General features: G+C 40.0%; 1 protein-coding gene across 1 annotated transcript in view; it reads right to left on the bottom strand.

Annotated features, from left to right (window-relative positions):
• The window catches only part of fbxl17 (F-box and leucine-rich repeat protein 17), a 386432-nt gene that overhangs the window by 8596 nt on the left and 353642 nt on the right, over positions 1–24194 (bottom strand). Inside the window, exon 10 of the mRNA XM_057831652.1 lies at positions 20216–20358. Within this exon, the coding sequence (XP_057687635.1) occupies positions 20216–20358 (143 nt within the window). The remainder of the gene's footprint in view (positions 1–20215; positions 20359–24194) is intronic.

Below are 24194 nucleotides of genomic sequence, written 5' to 3' on the forward strand. Positions count from 1 at the left end.
ACTGACTGTGGGTACTTGACACTGGACTTCAAGCATTTTGAGCATTTCCTTCTCCCCAATCTTCCTCCAAACTCTGGCACATTGATTTCCGAATGACATGCAAAATTTGTTTTTATCTGAAAAAAGTACTTTGGACCATTGAGCAACAGTCCAGTGCTGCTTCTCTGTAGCCCAGTTCACGCGCTTCTGCCGCTGTTTCAGATTCAAAAGTGGCTTGACCTGGGGAATGCGGCACCTGTAGCCCATTTCCAGCACACGCCTGTGCACGGTGGCTCTGGATGTTTCTACTCCAGACTCAGTACATTGTTTCTGCAGGTCCCCCAAGGTCCGGAATTGGCCCTTCTCCACAGTCTTTCTCAGGGTGCGGGCACCTCTTCTGGTTGTGTAGCGTTTCCTGTCACACTTTTTCCTTCCCATAGACTTCCTACTGAGGTGCCTTGATATAGCACTCTGGGAACAGCCTATCCGCTCAGAAATTTCTTTCTGTGTCTTAGCCTCTTGCTTGAGGGTGTCAATGATGGCCTTCTGGACAGCAGTCAAGTCGGCAGTCTTGCCCATGATTGTGGTTTTCAATTAAATTTAATTCAATTCAATTCAATTTTATTTTATTTGTATAGCCCTATATCACAACAATGTTGTTTCAAAGGGCTTTGCACAGTCAATATGATACACAGTCAGAAACAGTAGATGAATTAATAAAGTTTTGAGTAATGAACCAGACTGGGAGTTTTTAAAAGCCTCAGGAATCTTTCGCTGGTGTTTTGAGTTAATTTGTTGATTCGGATGATTAGGTTAGTAGCTTCTTTAGAGTGCCTTTTCATGATATGCTAATTTTTTTAGAAAAGGATTTATGGCTTTTCTTGACTTTTTTGGCAAAAACATCAATATTAAAACAATAAAAGGCTTGAACTACTTCAATTGTGTGTAATGAATCTATATATATATAAACAATAAATATATATATATGAAAGTCTAATGTTTATCAGTACATTACAGAAAATAATGAACTTTATCACAATATGCTAATATTTTGAGTAAGACTAATATATATATTAGTCCAGGCCAAAAGTTTGTACACAGCTCATTCAATGCAAGACAAATTAAGGTCCCAACCCCATTGATAAAGCAATAAATTCCACTAATTAAATCTGAAAAAGCATACCTGTGAAGTCAAAAACCATTTAAGGTGACTCCCTCTTAAAGCTCATCAACAGAATGGCAAGAGTGTGCAAAAAAAGTAATCAGAACAAAGGGTGATTACTTTCAAGATACTAGAATATTATATCCGTTTCCAGTTATTTCACCTTAAGTACATAATCCAACACATGTTCATTCATGGTTTTATTACCTTCAGTGAGAATTTAGAATGTAAATAGTCATGAAAATTAAGAATAAGCACAAATGAGAAGGTGGGTCCAAACGTTTGGCCGGTACTCTATATTTATATCTTGGAAACAGTGCTAGATCTAAGGAGTTCATCAGAGAAAATCTTACTGATGACATTGCTGAATGTTTTGCAAAAAGCCATGGAACTACTGAAACTATTGTAGGAGAGCTTGCCTTTGCAAACTTTTCTTCTTTCCACTTCATTAAATATCTCAAGCCACTTGATATGTTATGGGTGAATATTAACAATGACTTAGTGGTATGCATTAAAAGATCTGACGCTTAGTATTTGCAGTCAAAAGCTAATTTTGTTGAGATGTGAAGGTTATTAAGAAAAATACTGATGTTTCTGTGTGGCACAGGCTGGCGTTGTCTTGCACAGAATTGCTTTGTAAACGATGACTCAGCTGATTCTTTACGATTTTGTTACCAGGCAAAAGTGCACTCAGTGATATTTTGTTGCTTGGCAACGTTGAGCTTTAAACCAAAGTAAGAAGGGTCTCTGGTGAATGTCTCTGACGGCTATTTTATTTTGATCCAATAGTATACATAGTCCTTCAAAAGCTGCTGCCAAGTCTGAAGGAAAGACACATGATACAGCAGATCCCGACTCAGGCATCTGGGAACCGAGCCGCAGTTATCTGGAGCGAGGCCTATACTTATGATATTTTCTCCCCATTTTAACTTGAAAGATGCTGCATGTAGATCTGAGTGTGGCGTAATGTGTTCTGATGGGTAATGTGATGCTGTCAGAGTTTACAAGATGGCAAGAGAGAAGCATGGAAACAAAAAAGACTTATCAAGGTCTGGTATGTGAAAAGTGCACTTCTATCTTCTTTCAAGGTGATGGACGCCTCTCATAAGCAACCTCTTCCCTCGAATTATAGTTCTCTTAAGACGCCTCCTGGTGTAGATGCACTCAATCACTACATAAAATCTAAATTTAGCAGCGGACATTTCCTGGATGGGTGCTGCAGTGAAATATGTCAAAAAGCTGACTAATGTAACAGCAGTTTACATTCTCATTGGGAAAAAGAAAAAACGATCCTATATTGATAATCGGATACATAATCACAAAGTTGCATACCGTATCAGCCACCCTCCCACTACTGTAAGTTATGCTGAAAGATTGAAAGAGTTGAGGAAACAGAAGGTAAGGAATTAAGATTTGAGTCTTGACCGGGGAGGTGAAAAGTGGTTTTCCAACTGGCTTGGCCCTGTTTGCATTTATTATTGTGTTTACATACAACAGTAATAGCAAAGACTGCTGTTCAATACAAATGTATACTTATAATGTTACATAAGGCTGTGTGGTAAACCACATTTATTGAAAGAGAAACATTTCAAGCACAAATTGAACTGTTCTAAATTGTAATTTTATTATGAGAACAAAAATATGCCTATATAGTAGAAACAGCTGTGCAGTTGCTATTGATATTGATGTAGTTCAACTTTATTATTGCCCCGTTTGCAAAATTGGCTTTTTGGTAGAATCTTGTTCGTAGAGCACATTTTCCCCTGTGACAATACAGAAGGTGGCATTCTTTACATTAGCACTCAGGACCACTTGTTTTATATGAAAATTACAATTGCAACTGGTTTCTGTGGTGGGCTGAAGGGTTAATCACAAGCTATGACCACATGCAGAGATGCAACCTCAGTGTCAAGGTCTCTTCTCTTACTGAATCCAATGTGTTCATTAGACATCTCTTTCTGGCAGAGGTTCTATTGAGCTAAGAATAGTCTCATAAGTTTACATAAAGACCAAAGCCGTGTCTTTTTTTTTTTTTCATTTTCAGTGCAACATGGGCCTTTAGAAGGCTCTGAACTCCATTTTGCTCATCATTGAACAATAACAGGCATAAAAAACACTCCTATCTCATTAAGGTCAAACTTCCACTAAAACATTTTGTTCCACCCTGTTCCCAGTGTTCAACTGCACTGGCTCGGGTACAATGGAATACTTTTGTTACAGTTCATATTCTTGACACCTAGCAGCCATTGCTAGCCCCATGAGAGAAAATTACTCCTCTCGGCCAATGCGTACTTCAATGCAGAGTGCATTTGTCAACCAGTAAATGCAATTGAAGGTAAATGTTTAATAAGGCTGTTTACAAAGAACATTTTGCATGATAACTTCATTACCTGTCTGGCTTTAAATAAGTCCAATTTATAGATTTCTATAAACTGGTAAGAGGAAAAACCCATGTTTAAGACTTTCCAAATTATTAGTGACTGGTCAAAAGAAAGAAAGTGCTTTGATTTTGATAAGGCTGTGCATGTACTGTTAAAAAGCGGGTCAGGTGCTGCTTGAGACAATTAAGATCTGTTACACCTCTTGCCTACAGACCTGCACAACATCAGATATCAGTTGACCGACAAAACAGAAAGAGAGGCTGAGCTGAAAACGGTGGAAGAAAGAGCTCCAGGAGCACATGTTTGTAAACTCACCACATTTGATTAAGAAAACAAAAGGGCTATAATGTGGCAAAAGCAAGGTCCAATCCCTCATTAAATTGGACCTCTCAAAGAAAATGCCATAATGGTAATAACAGTTTAAAATGATTGTCTCTTTCAGAGTTTGTGCAAAATTGTTGCATAAAAACTGCATTAATAGCCTGAGTCTTAAACAATGAACCAGGTAAAAATCAACGACAGCTTTATGAAATATTTACATGTGCCAAAGCTGATGCTAATATTTAGTGTGGCATAAAAATAGGTTGATTGTTTTTTGAAACACACCAGGGGCACTACATTCTTCATCTAAACATCCCCAAAATACATGCCAAAATCAAGAAAACTACTCTTTCACATGTGGGCGCATGATGTCATGCATGACAAAGAGGAGGTTGTGATAAGTCCATTTGGCTTCTATTAACCAAAACCAACCATCTGATTGCTGTCAGTTCCCATTTATACATGTCCATGCTGACATAAGGTTTGTTTTGCCCAGACTTGTTTCAACTGGGTTTAACATTTCATAACAGAATTTGGAGCTTATGATTACACAATAATAAGTACGGACATACTAAATTGTTGTAAAAGTACAACTGAGTGAAAAAGATGTATGTCAGTGCACAGCAACATTAAAAAAGAACAGGAAGGTGTCTTAACATATGGATACTTTTGGATTTAGATACTGATGTGTTTGGGCCCACAGCAAGGTCATGACCAGACTGTTGAATGCAATAAACTAAGATTGGACATAAAATGGTGCTACATGGGCAAAATTTCATGGCGACTCACTGAGTTTGGACACAAATGGAATTTCTTAAAGACAATCACAATAGAGCTACTGTTTAATTTCTAGCTCTAAGGGCTTGCTCGTTCTCCAGAGTAAATAAAGAACAAGGACAAATCGACCCTCGCCTTACAAAGAGACGCCATGATAAAAAATTCATGGTGTCTCTTTAGAGGGAGGAGACCTTTGATTAGATTGGACCAGTCAAAGTTAAAACAAGGTGGTGAGCAATCATTATTGTGTCAATATTTTGATGAGTCTTCCTGATGAATGCAAGTTGATCAAACGAAAAAAAGGAACTCAAGTCTTGCATTCATGCTCTCATTCATAGGCGTTAAAGTAGAGTACAATAGTTACATATTTTTTTGCACACACGTTTTTTCGCCCTCTGGACAGCCATTCATAATGCAAGGAATTAAAATGAAGGCTGACTAGTTTCTTGCCCCAAAAGTTTTTCAAAGCACCCCTGGATGTATAAAATATGTAAAGACACTGTTTCTAGGGCGGGACTGGGATGGCCATCAGCATTAAAAAGCTAATTCATCACCCGCGCAGTAGGACACGACACTCGTAGTCTACGGTTGCCGCTGCCTCGTCTGCAAAAAGGCAAACTTTAGTTATTGCCCAGAACCAAATTGAGATTGGCAAGAATCACAACCACACTGAGCCGTGTCTCCTTTCTGGCCATGACTCCATGAGATTATATCAGCCTCTGTGGAGATGAGTATACAGCAATTGGCGAAGAAGAAAATGAGGTGCCTAAGATGAAAAAGAACATAACTGAATGAATAAATGATGTGGATGGAAACAAAAATCTTAACATCCTTGATTGTCCTTGCATAGTAGGAGATAGAAATGCCGTAAATTTATCATACGGGTGTGCATGTGGGTCAAGCGAGGTTGTGGTCATTATTTGTTGAAAGACAATTCTGAAATTCCCTGCGTCACACTTAATCCCCCCACCACCACCACCACCTCCCTTTGCTTGCCCTTTGGAAATGAATGATGAATAGATGATTAGGAGAAGGCTTCAGTAACGACTGACAATCAATACAGTTCCTCTGTACAAGATGAAACCCAAAGATTACATTGAAAATCATAAATGGCAAATGACCACTTCAAGCTGTGAACATAAGGTCTGCCGAAAGAGCGGAAAATAGAAAACTGAGAAGCCCATCCTCTGCATTCACTACCTTTGCTCTAATTCCCTTTGTTTCACGGGGCCTAATACTCCGCACCCCTGCTGTTCACAATAACAACACTCATCAAAGAAAGTTTCACCTAACTCTCATTTCCTAAACGAGAGTTGAAATGGCTTCTAACTCTTCACAATGCTTCATCTTTGTTTTCCTCACTACAAACCTCCAGGCCCCGAACAATTAGGCCCTTGTTTATGTCTGCAAATTGCTATGCCGTGCCTATCTGTGTAGAGTCCCTGGCAGCTGGATGCTCCACTGGAACAACTATATTGATTGGGATGTCCGCTCTTTTAACAAGGTCTGTCTGGTTCCCCATCTGGGAAAGGAAAGGAGGGCAGATATGCTCATACCTGTTCCCAAAACACTGCTCGGCCTGCGTTCAGGTACTTTCAAACTGCTTACGCAAAACACTTTAGTGGGGAAGAGACAGCTCATACTCAATCCTTCCCCCTTACTACATTGTATTTTCTCTTGATTCCTGCATTTAGCCCACTCCTTTTGCCCCCTCATTTGACTTTGTATCTCCCTCCTTCATCAACCCCATTATGGTGACAACTCATAGTCCTGTCCCTGATCGGTCTCACCCCAGTCAGAGTCATTAGTTTACAAGTCTACATTGAAGCTGACTCCGCAGGTTTTCACCATTCTCGTTCCTAACCTGAGCTGCCCATTTGTTTTAACTCTAATGAAGTAGTGGAAAATGTGGGGGTGTAAAGGCAAGGGAGAGTGTTAAAAGAATGAGAGTGAACAGAGGAGTGAAAGTTGACAAGCAGAAGAAGGGGAGCAGAAGACACTGACAGCAAAGGGAAAGAAGATATGTGAAAAACAAATATCATTTCAGTACATATGTGCAAGCTGCAAAAACATTACGAGAGAAAACGTGACCTGAAGCCGAATGAGATCAAAATCCCCCAAGTGATACATCATGAGACAATGATGGCTACATGTGTTCTCAGAATAGCCAGAAGAGAAAACAAACTCATATACAGTTGTCTGCTTCAGAATCTCAACCTTTTATCATCATAAAGTAACGTGATACAAATCATTTTCATTGGATATAAGTTCAACTATGCGATCAAGGAGGTTGTTTGACCCCAACTCACAACTTGAAAACAATGTACTCTAATTATTCCGTCACATATTTCATAATACGAAAACTTTAATGTTTGAAAACTCTAACAAGTTAAAATGCCAAGTGAGTTTCTATATTAAAAACATTTTTTATTTGTATGTAGTATTCATAATCTGTGTATTAATTTATATCTTTGAATACAAAGAAATTGGTGAAGCATTCATGGTTTTCAACAACTGCATCTTCCCCTCCAAGATCTTTTGCTACCTAAAGTCGAAGAGGTACCATAATGTCATGTTTTTGGATTTGAGAGGACTTATTGATTTGCTTTCTAAAGCAGCAGGATTAACCAGAAAAGAGGTACAGTACTGTATATCTCACAAAACCGTCAGGCCAAGCCTTAAACGGATATGATTGCAGTAGGTAACACAGTTTTCTGGCTGTAAATATAAATGAATACATTAATAAACAATAAAGTACTCTTTGTAAACAATGGAGGTCCTAAATCTTGTCTTAGCATAACATCAGTTTTGTAACAAGGCATATTATATCAAGAAGAGCAAAGAGACTTTGTTTGAGGGAATTGTATTTAGACTCTTACGGACTCTAGCAAGATAAAGTGATCATTTGTCAAGTTTGTGCAATGTATGTTACTGTTCTAAATTGTGATTTGACTGGCTTCTAATGGCTCCCAATTTCAGAATGTTTGTCCACCCAAGGTTTTTGTACCAACTGATCCACTGCAGGCATTTTAACTAAAGATGCACCGATACCGATACTAGTATCGGCAGGGGGCGCCGATCCGGCCCAAAATGGTGGTATTGGTATCGGCAAGTACCAACAAAAATGGCGCCGATACCATTTACCGGTCCATTATTATAACATTTGACCGCAGCCTTTTTTTTTCTCCTGGCGCTCACTACACTTTGTCTCTGTGTTGTGTGATGACACGTGAACACCAAGCAGCTATCGCTATTGGCCTGCTCCAGACCAATGAGAACGGGCCAATAGCCACTTCTGACTAATGACAAGGCCGCTTGGCGGCGCCGACATGGCGGCGGTCGGGAAATATTTCAAAATAGAAATCCCGTCAATTAAAATCAATAGCTGCATGTAAGATTTGCGGCCTGAAAGTTTCGAGATGTGGAGTTAAATCGGCCAGTTTCAATACCTCGAACCTGATAAAACATTTGAAGACGAAACGTGAACTAACACAACGAGTTTGAGCCTGCAAGAGCAGGACTGCTATCCAGAGGAAGGGCGCTGGACAGGTGCAACAATCTCTGGTCAGTTCACTACGTCATCTTTACTTTGTCTTTTACTTAAAGAAATGCTGCAGTAATTTGGGAACTGTTTCCAAAGTAGGGTTGCCACCTTTCAGAAATTGAAATAAGGGACCCCCCCTGCCGAAAAAAGGAGGCTAATAGAGAGACGGGGGATGCTGTCGTCAATTATTATTACTTATAATTGTTAGTGTACGCAAATGCGGAAACAAGGTTGGACCTCGAAGCGGACAACAAGCGGGGGATACGTACAAGGGTTTAATGATTGCAAACAAAAAATAACAAAACACAATCTAACCAGCAGCAGAATGTGACAATAATTTCATGAAAGTTGCACTGTTTGGCCATTGAGAGGTTTAAAAAAAGTTTACTTAGTTCATTCAGAGTTTATCATTATAAACTTATTTTTACTTTCTTACTGTTGGGCTAGTATTATACTTTGTACCAGTCTTTTTCCTATTTTGCAAAGGTAAGCAAAAGCCTGACAAAGCCTTGATAGCAATGATTTCACATCCAATCATGTAGCTCTTTTGTTGGGGGGGGGGGGGGGGAGTTTATATATATATATATATATAAACGGGGTGGTATCGGTATGGTATCGGCGGTATCGGTATCGGCCGATACTGCACAGCCAGGTATCGGTATCGGTATCAGGGCCAAAAAATGGTATCGGTGCAACACTAATTTTAACCAATGAGGTTTTCTGCTAAAACAAGCAGCACCTTAATGCAATCACCTAATTACTATAGTACTGTAAAACAACAGATTGGTGAAAAGATGTTCTCTTGATCTGTTGAAATGAAAACCTGCACCAACGACAGCCCTTTGTGAAATACTGTAGTTTGGATACTCCTTGTATAGTTTCACAAAACAAACAAACTCTTGAGCTCAACCTACCATGTGGATGCCAAAAATGTAATACTATTCAAAATTAAAATAGTCAATCTGTCATTTGTTCATCGAATCTTGGAATACATTCAGCACATCTATTTCTGTCTGGAGTAAAATGAACTTTCTTTGGCCACGCAGTTCCAATTTTACACAGAGAGGTTTTATGAGAAAACAATGTTTCAGACACTGTGATATAGTTTGAAATATTTCTTTAACACGCACCTTGAGATATATAAAACAAACTGTGTCAATTTGTGGAGTGCGATGACAGAATTTAAAGGTTTGGCCTGCAATCAATGTGACTTTTGTAGAAATTCAGCCAAACCTGTTGGATATGTGTCATTGTAAGTTGACATATCTCGGCTCTGTGGTAGCCAAAGAAGTCTTAAATGCTACATTAGCCTTTCTAGCAATTTACCATCTTGACATATAACTGTGTCTCCCCCAGTCCGATGAGCTAATCTTGAAATAATAACCTCTGACGCCAGCACAATGTATCCTTGCACTCAAAGGTATAGTTGAGACAGAAACACATCTCAAGTTCACGTGTGCATGTAGAAGTGTGGAAAGATGAATTCCGCCTACACAAAAGACCAAACATTTAACTCAGACACACTAACATATGGTGCACTGCTGAGCAAAAAGAAAAAGGAAAAAAAAAATCTATTTTCCAGAACATTAAGGCTCTTTTTCTGAAGCCTTTTAGTTGAATGACATCAAAAGACCGAGACCAATTTACAGCTGCAAGTAGACAAAATTAATTTATTTGATTTTTTCGGGTGGATCAATGGCATTCTTGTCAGTGAATGGTGGCTGGGGCCCTGGAGGCAGAGGTGTAATCATCGGAGGCAGGCGGAGCTTGCCATGTGCAGAAGCCTGCAGGGTGGGGGTTCTGATTTCAATGCTCCATTATGAGCTGTGTTCACAGCAAATAACACAAATTCCTCACACGGTTGAACACAGAAATGTTGCATTTGTGCACGGTGTAGCACAAAAGGTAATCATTCGGACAGACGTGCGGGGGGTACAAGAAAAACATGAGCTGCGCACATGGTGCTATGTTAAGACCATATATGGTTAACTAATGCAAGTCGAGAGATGTATTAGGAACATATTCTGACAATCAAATAGACTTGTGGCTTGTACTAGGTCAATGTTGAATAGAGGACGAGGAGGGAAAAAAATCTAATTCCTCATATGAGTCCACACAATTCCCACTGCCTGACAGAAAAACATACAGTACGGAAGCACGTTTGTACAAACTGTGACGGTTGAAAATCGATCCTTCACACTGCTCCACACCAGGAGCGCCAGCTGGATCCTGTTAGCAGTTCCTAAATGAATTCTACACTCTCGAGGTCTTGTGACATTCAGCTAGTGCATTAAAATTCCCTGCGATTTGACAATTCCAAACAAATTTGGGGGTAGTCCGAGGCAAGGAGCTGACTTGGCTTGTCGGCAGAGCGCGTCAAGGTTATCGCAAGATTGTGTTTGTCTAAGACTGACAGGACCCACTCCGAAACTCAACTCCACTTAAGGCGGGAGGGAAAATGCAAGAGAGACTGCAGGGGCCACTCCAAACTTGCTATAAATTCAGTCTAACTTGCCTGTGAAACGCTGAGTTTGTTTTTGTGACTTTGTTCCATTCTGAGCCAGTTTTTTTTTTCTTTTAATACATTGCATTGACTTGTCCTATATCCTTGCTACATATCCTTCCTGACAGGAAACCAAGCATAGAAAAACTTTAGTTTGGGATTATTTGCAATATTTCCCAAACACTGTCAAAATTGCTGCTATAAGAAATATCTCTCTGTCAGACAAAGTTGCTGCAAGTCCTGTAAGTGAATTTAAAAAATTACTTTCGCAGCGCAAGCACTTGGTCTGTAGGTTGATATTGCTTAAGGTCCCTTACATTTAGTTGGTTTTGACATTAAGGTAGATGGATAAATATTGAGATGCTTCTTCAAGTGTGCTGAGCTAAACAAATGTGTGCTTCCCAATTTGTTTCCTGATCATATATTGGACAAATTACAACCTGCATCCTGCGTTCAATCCTACTGTATCCAACATTGTATCTAAATCTAATGCCTTTTAGATTTTAAATACATTTTCTGAATTGAGGCAGCTTTTTTTTCTGGCCTTCCTTCGACTATGTTTAATCATATAATCTAACATTAGAGCTTCCAGGAAATATAAAATTTACGGGAGGGAAACTGCTGGCATTACAAACTGGTTATTTATGCATACCACAGGGCTGTAAAGAGAAAAGACAAATGGAACGCCTACGTGGAGCTAGGCCTCACTTATTTTAGGTAAGGGTGACTTAAACAAGTGGGGGGGGGGGGGGCACATTGATTTGACAACATGAATAAGAGACACTGTGGCTGAGATAAATGTAATGTTACATAATTTGCACAAGACTCATTCCATGAGAACCTTGTGGAACGGAGAGCAAGCCGGCAGCTTCAGTGCTTTTCCCAGAAGGAAATTAAGTGCAGAGATGAGATTAGCTAGCCTCACCATTGGATCGGACATGTCTCTGCTGTGATCCACTGATAAAGTGAACAACATGTTCCAACTGGCATTTTGTACAAACCCATTTGAAATGTTAGGGCAGACTATTTTCTGACAATGATGGCATGGATGTACATTTGTAACTCTGGCTAACGATTGAGTATGAATAAAATTGTTTGAACATTGTTGTTTTTCTTAGTAGCTAAATTCAACCCAAATTTATAAATTATCATTTATAAAGCTACTATTCAAATAAAAGTTTGTGGCAGCCGGCAGCTCAGGTGTTGACAGAGACTAACAACCAATCATTTCCATTAAAAGCTTCCTTCTGATTAAAGAAACATCCTCAGTGTGATCGGAAAAAAAAAGAATTAATAATTCAGTACTCTTACGCTTTTCTTAACAGACTATTTTAATTCTGATAAAAAAATCAGTTGGCTTGACATTGAATATTAAAAAGTCAGTATTAAATCATACAAATGCCGTAAATGTAAAAACAGACCTCCAACATTTGCTGAGACAAAAGTTAAAGTTAATGGCAACATGGAAAATAGGCGGGCGGGGGGCTGCATAAAGTGAGAGCAGGAGGTGGAACAGTGAGGGATCGACGGATGAGAGTAGGAGTTAAAGACAAAGGCAGAGTTCCCTCATCGCTCGGACTATAGTTCGCACCCATTTACCTCTTTTATTTGGTCTCTAACGCTTAACTCTCAGGGTGACCTCACTTTAACAACAAGCCAATTCTGTTTATTTGTTTGCCAACATGAGAGAACAGCAGTTTGGCCTCCTCTCTCCTCAAACTTTCCACTAAAGCTCCCTCAACATACTGCAATCCTACAAGACAATTGGGCTGATCTTTTCCCACACAGGTCAGCCTTCTCCAGTATTATAGCCTTGGTTATAATGCTGAACTGTATTTTAGTTTGTGCAAGAGTTGAAATACTGGGTGAGGGGGGCAATCATACACTTAATTCATTCGGTAATTTGGAGATGCTAACATACCTGACCTTGGAAACTATCAAACTCTTTTCCCTGCTCAATTCACACTCCATTACTACTCTAATAGCGCCAATTACCGCTTTGCTTAGCCGTGTCATCCCCAAATTCCCCCCTCAGAGCATAGGGAACGTAATCGTTTATCTTTCCCTCCTCCAGGCTACATTACAAGTACCATGGGAAGGCAACTACACAGGTAAATAAGAGCTGAGGGACACGGGCACACTTATGCTCAGATTGGAAAGAAACAAGGAGACTTTGTTGCTCTGCCAAAGATGTCGGTCGAGCAAGAAGAGATTTTTTTTTTTAGCGTGGCTGAAAATATTGATTGTTGGGTCACGCAGTTGGCCGAGCACGAGGGAAGTAAATGAAAATGGAATCTAAGTAATCACTTGCTATGTAATGCAGTTTGTCTTTATTACCCCAAGATAAATATGATAGATACACATTTCTATCTGTAATAACGTGAACCGAGCACACCGCTTCACCACTCAGACCTTAAACACCAGCTCACTGCCGGACCCTCATTCTTTTAATTTTATTGTGATATAAATAGATAAATTGGATGCGACCGATGTCCTTGTCTCATTTAACGATCACGGAGTGGACATGTTTATCAGAGCAATCCACGGGGTCAACCTCAAGGCAGTGCCACAGATAATACCGTTTAAAATTAGTTCCCAATCTTATAAGAGGACTCTGTTTTAAGTCATCTTCACTCCCGCACTGTATTCTTCCTCAGGAACGTCTACTTAAACCACACAGGCTAATAAAGTCCTTCCAAAAAACAAGATGCCTCTATCACAGCAACAAAAAACTAAAGTTCGATTTATGTAAGCTATTTTGTTGAAGCACTTTGTGCTGTAGATTTGTGAAAAGCACTGTAAGAATGAAGTTTACTCAATAAGCTCTTGTACTGAGCACATGATGGTTTACTTGCACAAGGGTAGTATTCAGTATATGTCCGCTCATTACAAAGCTCAGAACAGCTATTCATTTCTTTGTGTTTTCTATGTCACACTCATGCTGGAAGTGTATGCATCCACACAAAAAGTGGATCGTTTTGCAAAAATTGACATATCCTCTTTACAGGATAATGTTACCTATTGTGAGTTTTTTTTAAATTAATTTTAATAGAGGAAAGACCCAATATGATTTCACCCCCGTATTTCTGATCCAAAGTTTAAGCTTCAAACTTAGGTATTGTTTATTGGGCTGTTACGCAAAAGTATACTGTAATATGCAGTTCTAGCAATGATTCATGACCATATACACCAACCAGACACAAAAGGGAAATTTTCAAAACTGCCAAGAGATGTATTAACAATATTTACTACGGTGGACCATCATGATACGAGCACCTCAACTTACGAATGTTTTTACAAGCATCGTCAGCTATTTTCACAATGTGAGCAGCAGGAAAACCTCTTTCTCGCTTGGTGTGTCCGAGTGCCTCAGCATCCAGCCAGGTGGCATGCAAGCTCTGTTTTTCTCTTTGTTTGTGTAATTGTGTCGGCGTCCCGCTAGGGTGCTTACGAGCATCTTGCATCAACAGATGATCCTCATTCTCATTGCCTCAATTTGTATCGAAGTGCATCCCAATTATTTTCACTTACAAGTGAATATTAACCATGTCCCACAGGAAAATAGTGTTAGCGACCTTTGTAAAGCGTATAAACTCAAATGGCAAATAAATTTTCTATTCTATTCTTTCTTATGGTGAAAATACAAAATAATAAACATATTTGTTGTGAGATTGTGCACATCCTGATCATTTGAATTCCATAGTAGTGGTGGTTTTGTTGATGCTCTAAACTCTTTTTTAATGTCAGTGTCCGTACCGTTAGCCACCTCCTCGCCATATTTTAATAGGTTCTTTCTTGGTTAACATTTTTCGGACACTGTTTTGATTTTTTTTTTTTTTTTTTTTTTTTGCATAATCCTGCTAACTGCATAAATTTACCATGTGTAAATGAATGCTGTGGACAACTCATTAAAACAACAAAGCCAGTGGTACAGTTTTTCACACTATTGTTTGATGAGTAGGGTGCCAAATGAGATCAAGAAGATGGGATTAAAAAAAAAAAAAAAAATTAAAAAAAGATCAAAGTCATTTTTTCATAAATGGTATATTTTAAAAATTTTCAAATTGCCAAAACCTAATTTGTAGCTGTTTTGTGTGTTGTTCTCCAGGTTATATTTTGCAGGGAAAAAGTTATCCATGTACTTTGTAACACGCTTGGTCTCATTAAGGTTACTTTGGGTGAGAGCCCACACTGGGTTGGTCTCCAGCCAATTGCTAGGTTCATTTCAAGACATGCAATGTCCGCACAGAGACGAGCAGCTGCCTGAAATTCCATAATTCCTGTAACATGCGTGATCATTTCTGTTAGCCCAGTCACGGCATTTTAAATTTTTGTTATACTGTTGGTAGAACACTTTGGTTTGTAAAAATAACAACGTATTGAAAAAGTTAAATCTTTTGTTTTATTTTTCAGTTTTACGATACACTTCAGCATGGAGTGACAACAGCTTGACCTCTTTGGAGAACTGTGTGAGTCTTCTTCTCCAAAGGTACATATACAATAGCCTCACATTGCTCTACACTGAGAGACTGAACACAAGTTTAAGACTCACGTATTTTGGTGTGTTTTAATAGGTTTAAGTGTGCTTTAATGTTTATAGCATGAAGGGCAGGTAAAACTGATGCAAATTATGTTTTTTTAAATACTCTATGTTGCCTATTTTGTAGGGGTGTGCCTTCTTAGGCAGCCCACGATTTGATTACGATTCAGGGTGCTACGATTTGATTTTTGAACGATGATCACGGTATTGACGATTATGCGGTTACCGCGGCTATCACTATTATCACGATTATCGATACGATGCATCGTACATTACTGATTAATAAAGTAGCCAAACAAATTTATGTCCATTATTTATTTAAAATATCTTTATGATTCAACAGGAATGATGGAAACATGACCAGACAACAAAACGCTGCCCTTAAGCTGCTTATTTATTTATTTATTACAAGAAAGTGCAAAAACATTAACCATTTTAAAAGGAGTACTTATTTCTCCCAACAATACAATAAAATTTCCACTGGTGGAATGAATTCCACATTTTCTGGACACAAACAAAGTGTCTTTAGAAATAAGACATCTTTTAACCAATATATTTTGTTTCACAGTGTTGCCTCCCTTGTGTAACTCTTGGAGTGACAGGTGGAAATCGCAACTGCTCTTGATCACTATATTACTATATCACTTTATTGCACATAAAAAACAACACCGCCACACACACACTCATTACAGCGAGTGCACTTTCTTCTCTCCCTGCCCGCCCACGCGCACACACACCTGTCGGTCCTAGGCAGCACGTGGAACAACATATTTCTGTAGTATTTCGCAAGTTTGTAGTGTTATCGCTGTAACTAATCATGTTTTTACACGTTCTGCATATGATATACACGTTAGCGAATTAGCTAATTATCTTAGCGCTCAGCGCTAACTATTAATATCTCAAAAACAACAACAATAAAGGCTAAAAAGTACAAGAGGATTAGTGTACTCACCTCTTATAGACGCACACAGGTCTTAGCAACACACTCAGGACATTTTTTCAATTGAAATGCCTTAAAACTACTGCTGGACATCTGAAAGACAATGAACAACGAACTATCTCTCTTCCCCTCTTGCTCTAAAAAATAACTTGCGCATAAAAGCGCGACCTTGCTGTGCCTGCCTGTTTATACACAAATTTATTTTCCAGTCTTTTAAAAAAAGAGTAAATCTCTCTCCCAGTAAAAGGGAGCATCCATCATAGTGTTGTGCGTGCGTCCGCTAACGGTGTTCGGGCGGCAGACATGTCTTGGATTTCGTTCCGCTATGAGCGGCTGTCAAAGTTGTTGAGTTAATTATCGAGGGTTGATTAAATATTTGCTTGATTGATTGAATATCTGCTTGTGCTCATACATACCTAATACATGCATAATACTATTGCATAATAATATTTTTCTTATTGATATAACCAGTAAATGATTAATATAACCAGTAAATAATTATTGCTTGCTATACTAGGTTGTAGTATAATGTTTAAGTGTTACAAAGAGTAAAGAGGGTCGGGATGACAACTGCCTTGCTTCATGGCCGCAACATTGCGTAACTAGACCTTCTAGGACATCTTCAGCGTCTTACGTCTAGACTTTCGTCTAGACCTTCGAGGACAATTTTCCATCCGAGGACATCTTCCATGGCCGCAGCGTTGCATAACTGAAGTGTCTGGGTCATTTTGACCATTGTTTACATGAACCTTTGCTTACATACGTGTACTTACTTAGTTCCACCTACATGCTCACACATATCCAACCAAAATCACATGGGTGTCTCCAGCTTGCTTCCCCCTCCCTCAGGGCGGCACCCTTTCTGTGTTAGGACAAACCCCTAAATAAAAATAGCAAGGAGGGTTTTTTCTTTAGATCAATTTTGGTGGCCATACAGCGTAATCTAGCATTTCTCTGTCAGGTCACTCTTTTGCTCTCCTTGGCCAAGAAAACTGAGTGTCTTCTCTCCTTATTTTTGGGTAATTTTACAATGTCTACCTAAGGATCTATTTTTGAACTTGACAAAAGTTATGAGTGGAAATCATCGTTTTTGAACCTTTATGAATCGTGATCGAATTGTCACGTGTCGAATTGCGATGCATGTAATAATAGATTTTTTGGAACTCTTCAACTATTTTCATCATCCCAGCTGGATCAAATAAAACAGGGTTCGTACAGGTTTTCTCAAGTTAAATTTAAGACTTTTCAAGGCCTAATAAAGAACATTAAAAAAAAAAAAATTGACAAAGAAAAACAAAATCCGTGAATTTATGTCAATTTATTTCTCGAAAGTGGAAATTTGGAATGTGTGCTTGATGTAAGAATGCGGCGTATTGAATAGGCTACTCATGTGACACCACTACAGCGAAGACACAGACCACAGGCCAAATAGAGGTGTTCTCTTTAGCATTAATATTTGTGAGCATCATCTTAAACTCTCAACCATGAAAGCAGAGGTGTTATGGTTGCTCTGGACCCAAACGATGTGCGTAGATCTCTCAAATCCACTAGCAATCCTAGTTGGGCTGGGATGCAGCACTAGCAGCTAGTGGCTAGTGTACTTTCGCAGCTTGCTGGCCAGCTTTAGCTTCTGTCTCTTCAGGCTCGTGAGCAGCTGGCTGTCTTATACAGGCAGATTGAAAATGCCGGCAATGGAGGAAGTTTGTTTCTTTTCTCTCATGACGGTTATGTGCATGGGACTCTAGCGCCTTCATGCCCATTGTATCCAGCTGAATATTTTTTTGCATACGATGCAAAAAGCCTGGAACACACTGCTATCAACTGGTTTGAGCCAAAGGCAAAAGGATTGTTTACTTAACCACGCTTCGTTGTATTTACATTTCTCCATCTCTTTAGCATAAAATATATGGCTAAGTGAAAAAAAAAAAAAGTGTAGTAAAAAAATGTGTAGTGTAGAGCATGACATTTTGTCGGGTTTCACGCAAGAATCCGGCGGGACAGGATTTTGAACCAGGGCTACGTTGCGTTCTAAACAATTGGGTCCTCTGTAGGGTGTCCACCTTTCAGAAATAGAAATAAGGGACGCCCCAGTTGCGCCCAAAGCCTTACGGGCGAAAAATAGGGGCATCCCCAAAACTCCTAAAATGCATAGAAATGTATGTATTTTTAGATGTGAAAACTGTATTGTGCACTATGTGGGCATGGCAGTTTCCTTGCAGCAGACTGATTTGTTTTTTTTCTGCAGGTTAGTGAAAACGAAGTTATGGATATCGTAATTAACATTTGTGTTGTCGGCACTGAATCCTGTCTCGTGATCCATTGACAAGCCAAATTTCTTAAGAGAATGTTGCAGGAGAGCTACAATTCCAGCAGCTGACTCTTCTGCATTCTCTATGAAGTCCAGCATTTTGTTGGTGACCCCAGACTCTGGACTGAAGTACTGGACAGCAAGGGGAAACATCTTCCTGCTCAATTTATTCGAGGCACCGGTCTGTATGGAGAATGGGATGGGTGACGTTAAGATCTTGAGCACATCACCCACTGCCTTTGAACCCAGGACTTGTTTCAACAATGCCTCTTGCTTTGTTCTCCCCAAAGTCATTTTCTTTCACCATTTTGGAATCACATAAAAATCTTCTGATTGAACCTGTGTCCACAGTCAACACTATTGTAGCTCTGGCCACGTTTTACTGTGTGGTATAGCTGTGTCACCTCAGCTGCAGTAATTTAGAAGGCAGGCGTGCGATAATGTCAAAGTATTGCTTTAATTTTGGTATCACAAGTAATCAATCAATAGATAGCATATATTCGCAGTAGGACTATTTATTCAGTGTTTATTTGCTGTTAATCTATTAGGAATAATTCCAAATGACGAGCATTAGTTAGCATAACAAAATAAGATGTTCTTTATGGGTACATAAATCCATTCCATATTGATTGATAATAAATGCATGTTTAAAAAAAAAAAAAATCAACATTCCTGAAAATAATCAACCATAGTAGCAACTGAAATAGCCCAGCTATGCTCCTATCAATGCAAGATGTATGAAGGTAAATATAAATACAGCCTGTATGTTATCCATATAAAAGAGCATAATAACATACCAAATCAAGCTCAGGGGATGTTTCAGGTACAAAGAATTGTGACGAAGGCTCTTCTGGGATCTTATATTCCGTTTGTGGCGGTCCCCTGCAGCATGCTGTTTTACACCTCCGTGAGACACTGCAAAAACTTTCCTGCCTGCCTTGCAGTTCGCTTTATAATCATCATCAGTGACTCTATTGAGCCAATCCATTTTTTGGAGAAGTTTCCTCTTTTGAGGATGAGGTGGGGTGTCCTGACTCCTGTGCGTCTGCTTTTGGAGACATCTTTGTCTTGAAAATGCACGGGGCGGTGCATTGAGCAGAGCGAGCGAGGTAACTAGGCAACGAACCCGGAAGTGCCGTGCAGTGCTGGGCAGACAGCAGCGGGCAGGCAGATAACTATCTTGCTGTCTTTAATATCTCCTGCCCTTTTTGTTCATTATTGTTGGCTCAGTGGTCACTCATGAGCGCAGGTATGTGTTTGTGTGTGACAGACGTGCATAGGCTGGGCGCACCGCCGCCCAACCCCTCCCCGACGCCGCAGCCGCGGGTCGCCCCTTGGGACAATTGTGAAATACGGAATAAACTGCGTTCCATATTGGTTCGATACGGAACGCAACTTTTAATTCCCAATTACGGAACGATTCCGTATTTCAAGGGATGGGTGGCTAGCCTAGTCCTCTGCCCCTTTGTTTCATTTAGGCTACTTTATTTAATCAAAATGACAAATGACACTTTTGAGAAATGAGACACAGAGAAATTACATACATCATGAATTTTAAGACCCAGATATGAAAATTCAATACTTTTCCAAGACTTTTTAAGGTATTATTTCAACATTCGTAAATTTAATGATTTTAATACCTTTTAAGACCCTGCGGGAATGTGGGTAGAAAGAGGTTTGCTGTACAGGGTAATGTCTGTGCTTGTTCCTCCATGTAGCAGTGATAGGAGACAGTGTCATTTTGTACAAAATATTGTTACCTTGTCGCATCTCATGAGGCCCAGGTAGCGTAGTGATTTGCTGCTCTCTGCTATTTGCATGGCGCCCTGGTCTGTGATGTCCTTACACCAGCCAGCATCCACAGTCTCTATGGTGCTGCTATACTGGCCTATGGCTATCAGAGCTGTAGACACAGAGGGAATTTGGAGAAGGTGGTGGGGTGTAGATAGAGGTTGAGTATGGGTCGAGGGAGATAGGAGACAGAAATGAGAAACAGCGTTAGTCTGACAACCTTTCTCATGCAAATGTAACGGCATCATTCCCCCACAGGGATACACTGAAATTCAAGATGAAACCCGGGCAACTTCTGTGGCCATATGTGACACATTATTTTAGCATTTACACAACACCTCACTATCATGCACGCACACACATCTCGAAGGCATAGATCTCTCACACACCCACACTTATTTAGACTTTTGCAAGATGAATGTATTACAGTGTTAGCATTGGTCCCATTGCTAAAGTGATGGCATCCTGCCAGTGCTCAAAACAAATTTGAGACACACAAGCTGCAGCTTAGCAGTTTTAAGAACAGTTACAGAATCATATATAGTAGATGATTAGACTAAACTATGGCTGAATTAAAAGATTAGAGGTTATATGGAGTCTCTTATTGTAACATTTAACAAAATGGAAATTAAACGGGGCAGCACGTTGACCGGGTGGTTAGCATGTCCGCTTCACAGTTCTAACATCAAAGGTTCAATCCCGGGCTCCGGCCTTCCTTTGTGGGGTTTGGGGTTTCTCCCCATGCCTGCGTGGGTTTTCTCCGGGGACTCCCGTTTCCTCCCGCATCCCAAAAACATGCGTAGCAGGCTGAGTGAACACCCCAAATTGTCTGTAGGTATGAGTGTGTGCATGAATGGTTGTTTGTCTCATTCTGCCCTGGGATTGGCTGGCAACAAATTCAGTGTGTACCGAGCCTTCTGCCCGTAGTTAGCTGGTGCCTGCAGCACCTCCGCAACCCTCGTGGGGATAAGCGGCATGGAAAATTAATAAATGAATGAAATTAAACGGCATTTGTGATCAGCGGCAAGTCTGCATTCTTAGTTTTCTGAATCTTGACTCAAATCAGGCTTGCTCTTTTTATTTGTGCTTGCATGTGTTTTGTGTAGGCTTCCGGTGGGAATGGAGTACAAATATTTGTTTGTCTATTTTGGACTTGTGGCTGGCTGGCAATCCGTTCCGGTTGTACGCCTCTAGCTAAAACGCATCTATGACAAGACATAGTGTTAAAAAATCTAAGCATGTGTTTGCCATCTATCTATTAAAGAAGGTTAACATGCTATCATGCAGATGAACAAATATCTTGTTGATTACTGTGCCAACAGAAAGAGATTTGTGCTTCTACAGTCGATTGATAGCGCTACTTGACTAGGCCTTTATTCCCCTCTCCCCAAGTTCCCACAACATCGACTAGTTGTTAGTAGACTAGAAAGGTAGTTGGAGCAGGAATGAGAAGAGTAAAAAAGCGAGGCTTTGACAACTTTTAAATAGTCACTTAGCCTCATGATGTTGTTTTCTCATTTTTGCACAAAATCAATTTACGAGCACAAAACATCAATGTGACAAGATTTGTACTTCAAAAAGTTAGAAAGGTTCATCCCAAAATCGAATCCCTCCATATCTAAATCACATGGGATAGTCAGAAAAGTTGCAGAATAAACTACTGTATGTACAAGTGCAACTAAGAGTGTATGTAAGGATGTACTGTGAAAATAAATGGGGATATTGATCACTTTCTGCTTCTGCATGTAATCATCCATCTTTCCATACATCCATTGATCATATGTATTGTATGTAACTTGGTGTATGTATCATATAGCCCCTCACATGTGGTTCCTTTTGTGCTTCAGCATGTTTTCGAAAGCCAAGAGTATAAGCAATTATAGCTAAACAGGCAGCAAAAGGGCTTTGAAGTTGCAGCATGTTTCATCTAAAGCATTACCATGGGGACGAAACTCTCTCTATGGGCACGCCGTATGGATCGGTGCACACACGTGAACATGTGTTTGGCTGAGTTCGACTTTTCTTGTGATGTCCAACCACATTATCCTAAATGTAATTACCTGGGCTCACCAACTTTAGTTAATTTGCATTCCTACAAAGATTACATTAGGATTTCAATGAGAAAGCTTGCACATGAGCTAAACAAAACTGAATTTGCGAGTACATTGAAGTGAATGGGGGTGAGGGAATCTATTTCTGATTAAATATCAACACCAAATTTGGACACTGATGGTTTCAGTTCGGCGCCAGCCATTATGCATCACATAATGTACAGGAAGTTCAAGGTTGTACAGTGGTACCTCGACATACGATTGCTTCGACACACGATCTTTACGACATCCGACATAAAATTTGACTCGCCATTTGTTTCTACATCCGACGACATGCTCGAAATACGACGATTTGTGACAGTGCAGCAGTTTCGTTTTCCCGCAAGACTGACGCACTGCGGATTTTCTTATGAGAGAAATCAATATAGGTCCCAAGAATGTTAGTGCAGGTGGTGAAACAAGGAAAAAGCTGAGGCTTACCACTGAAATGAAGATGGAAATGATTAAAAAATATGAGTGTGTGAGCATGTCCGTGAACTGGCTCGACAATACGGCCGCAGAATGTCTACAATCTCGACGGTCCTTCTCCGACCTTCGTTCGTCAGTCTTTCTAAGTTAAGGTGACATTAATTATTATTGTGGTAACATTGCCCAAAAAATCGCCAGCTTTGTCAGGTTTTTAATAATTTATTTTAGAACTTGTGCAACAAAACATGCCTACTGTCCGCCACAGCAGAACAAAATTGAAAGTAAAAAGTCCTCCCTCACTTTGTCAAGTCAGCCACAAGGTGCGTTCAGGTACACCATGCAAAACACGTCCGCCACATTAGAACCCGATTCAATCCAGGTATTATTATTGCTATTATATATAAAATCCTGCTCGACCTATGACCATTTCGACTTACAAACAATGTCCTGGAACAAATAATTTCGTAAGTGGAGGTACCACTGTACTTTGTGATTGCTTACCCACAGAGGTAGAGGCAACTGTGGCAACACTTAGGGGCCGTTTACATGGTGACTCTCCGAAATATACGAAAAATTTTAAATTTGCATTTGTATTTGCGTCTCCATTTGAACAATGTCGCAATTCCGCATGAAAACGATGTAGTATTCATGCCAGGCCCTAGGGGGCAGTGCAGATTTACAGGGCAACAGAGACTGATGCACTTTGACCCCACCAAGCTCCCTCAGCCCGGAAAAAAATATGCCTGCCCACTCGATGCAATGTCATTTTTCTTTTGTTCAAAAAGTCACAAAAATTGAAACGTTCAACATATTTAATTTAAAAATATTATTAAAACAGTAAATTAAAGCCGACATTCGCCATATTTGCTGTTTTTAATGTTTAGTAGCACCGCTGCGCACGCCCAATGTGACGTGTACGAGTGCTGACGTTAACGGCGCGGTCTCGCGCAGCGGGAGCCTTTGATATGCATGCCGAGGAAGCCCCCCCGCAATCGGATTCTTCCACTTTGGAGGAAGGATTTAGAATTTTTTGTCTTCGCCTTCCGTCTTCGCCGAGACCATATGCACGCGAGGCGAGTCCGCTACTTAGTCATTGCGTCTTTGTGTCGCAGTCGCCATGTAAACTGCCCCTTAATTTTACCTGAGCAACTTAAGGTTGTCTGTAGTAAAGAAAATTAAGTTCTTAATTGCAGTCATTCAGTAATGAAGGACGCATGGCTCAAACTAATGGACCGTTTACATGATAACGCTGCGACACCAAGACGCAACGATTGTTGTTGCGGAATGGCCTGACCTTTACATTGTGACAGCGAAAACAGGAGGCAAAAACGCAAACTTTTGATTCCGGCCTCCAAAGCAAAACAATTCGATTGTGAGGAATGCGCCACAACTACTAGCATATGAATGGAACACTCTCGCACCCATGACA

Source organism: Corythoichthys intestinalis, chromosome 3, assembly GCF_030265065.1.
Source record: "Corythoichthys intestinalis isolate RoL2023-P3 chromosome 3, ASM3026506v1, whole genome shotgun sequence".
NCBI classification, from domain to species: domain Eukaryota; kingdom Metazoa; phylum Chordata; class Actinopteri; order Syngnathiformes; family Syngnathidae; genus Corythoichthys; species Corythoichthys intestinalis.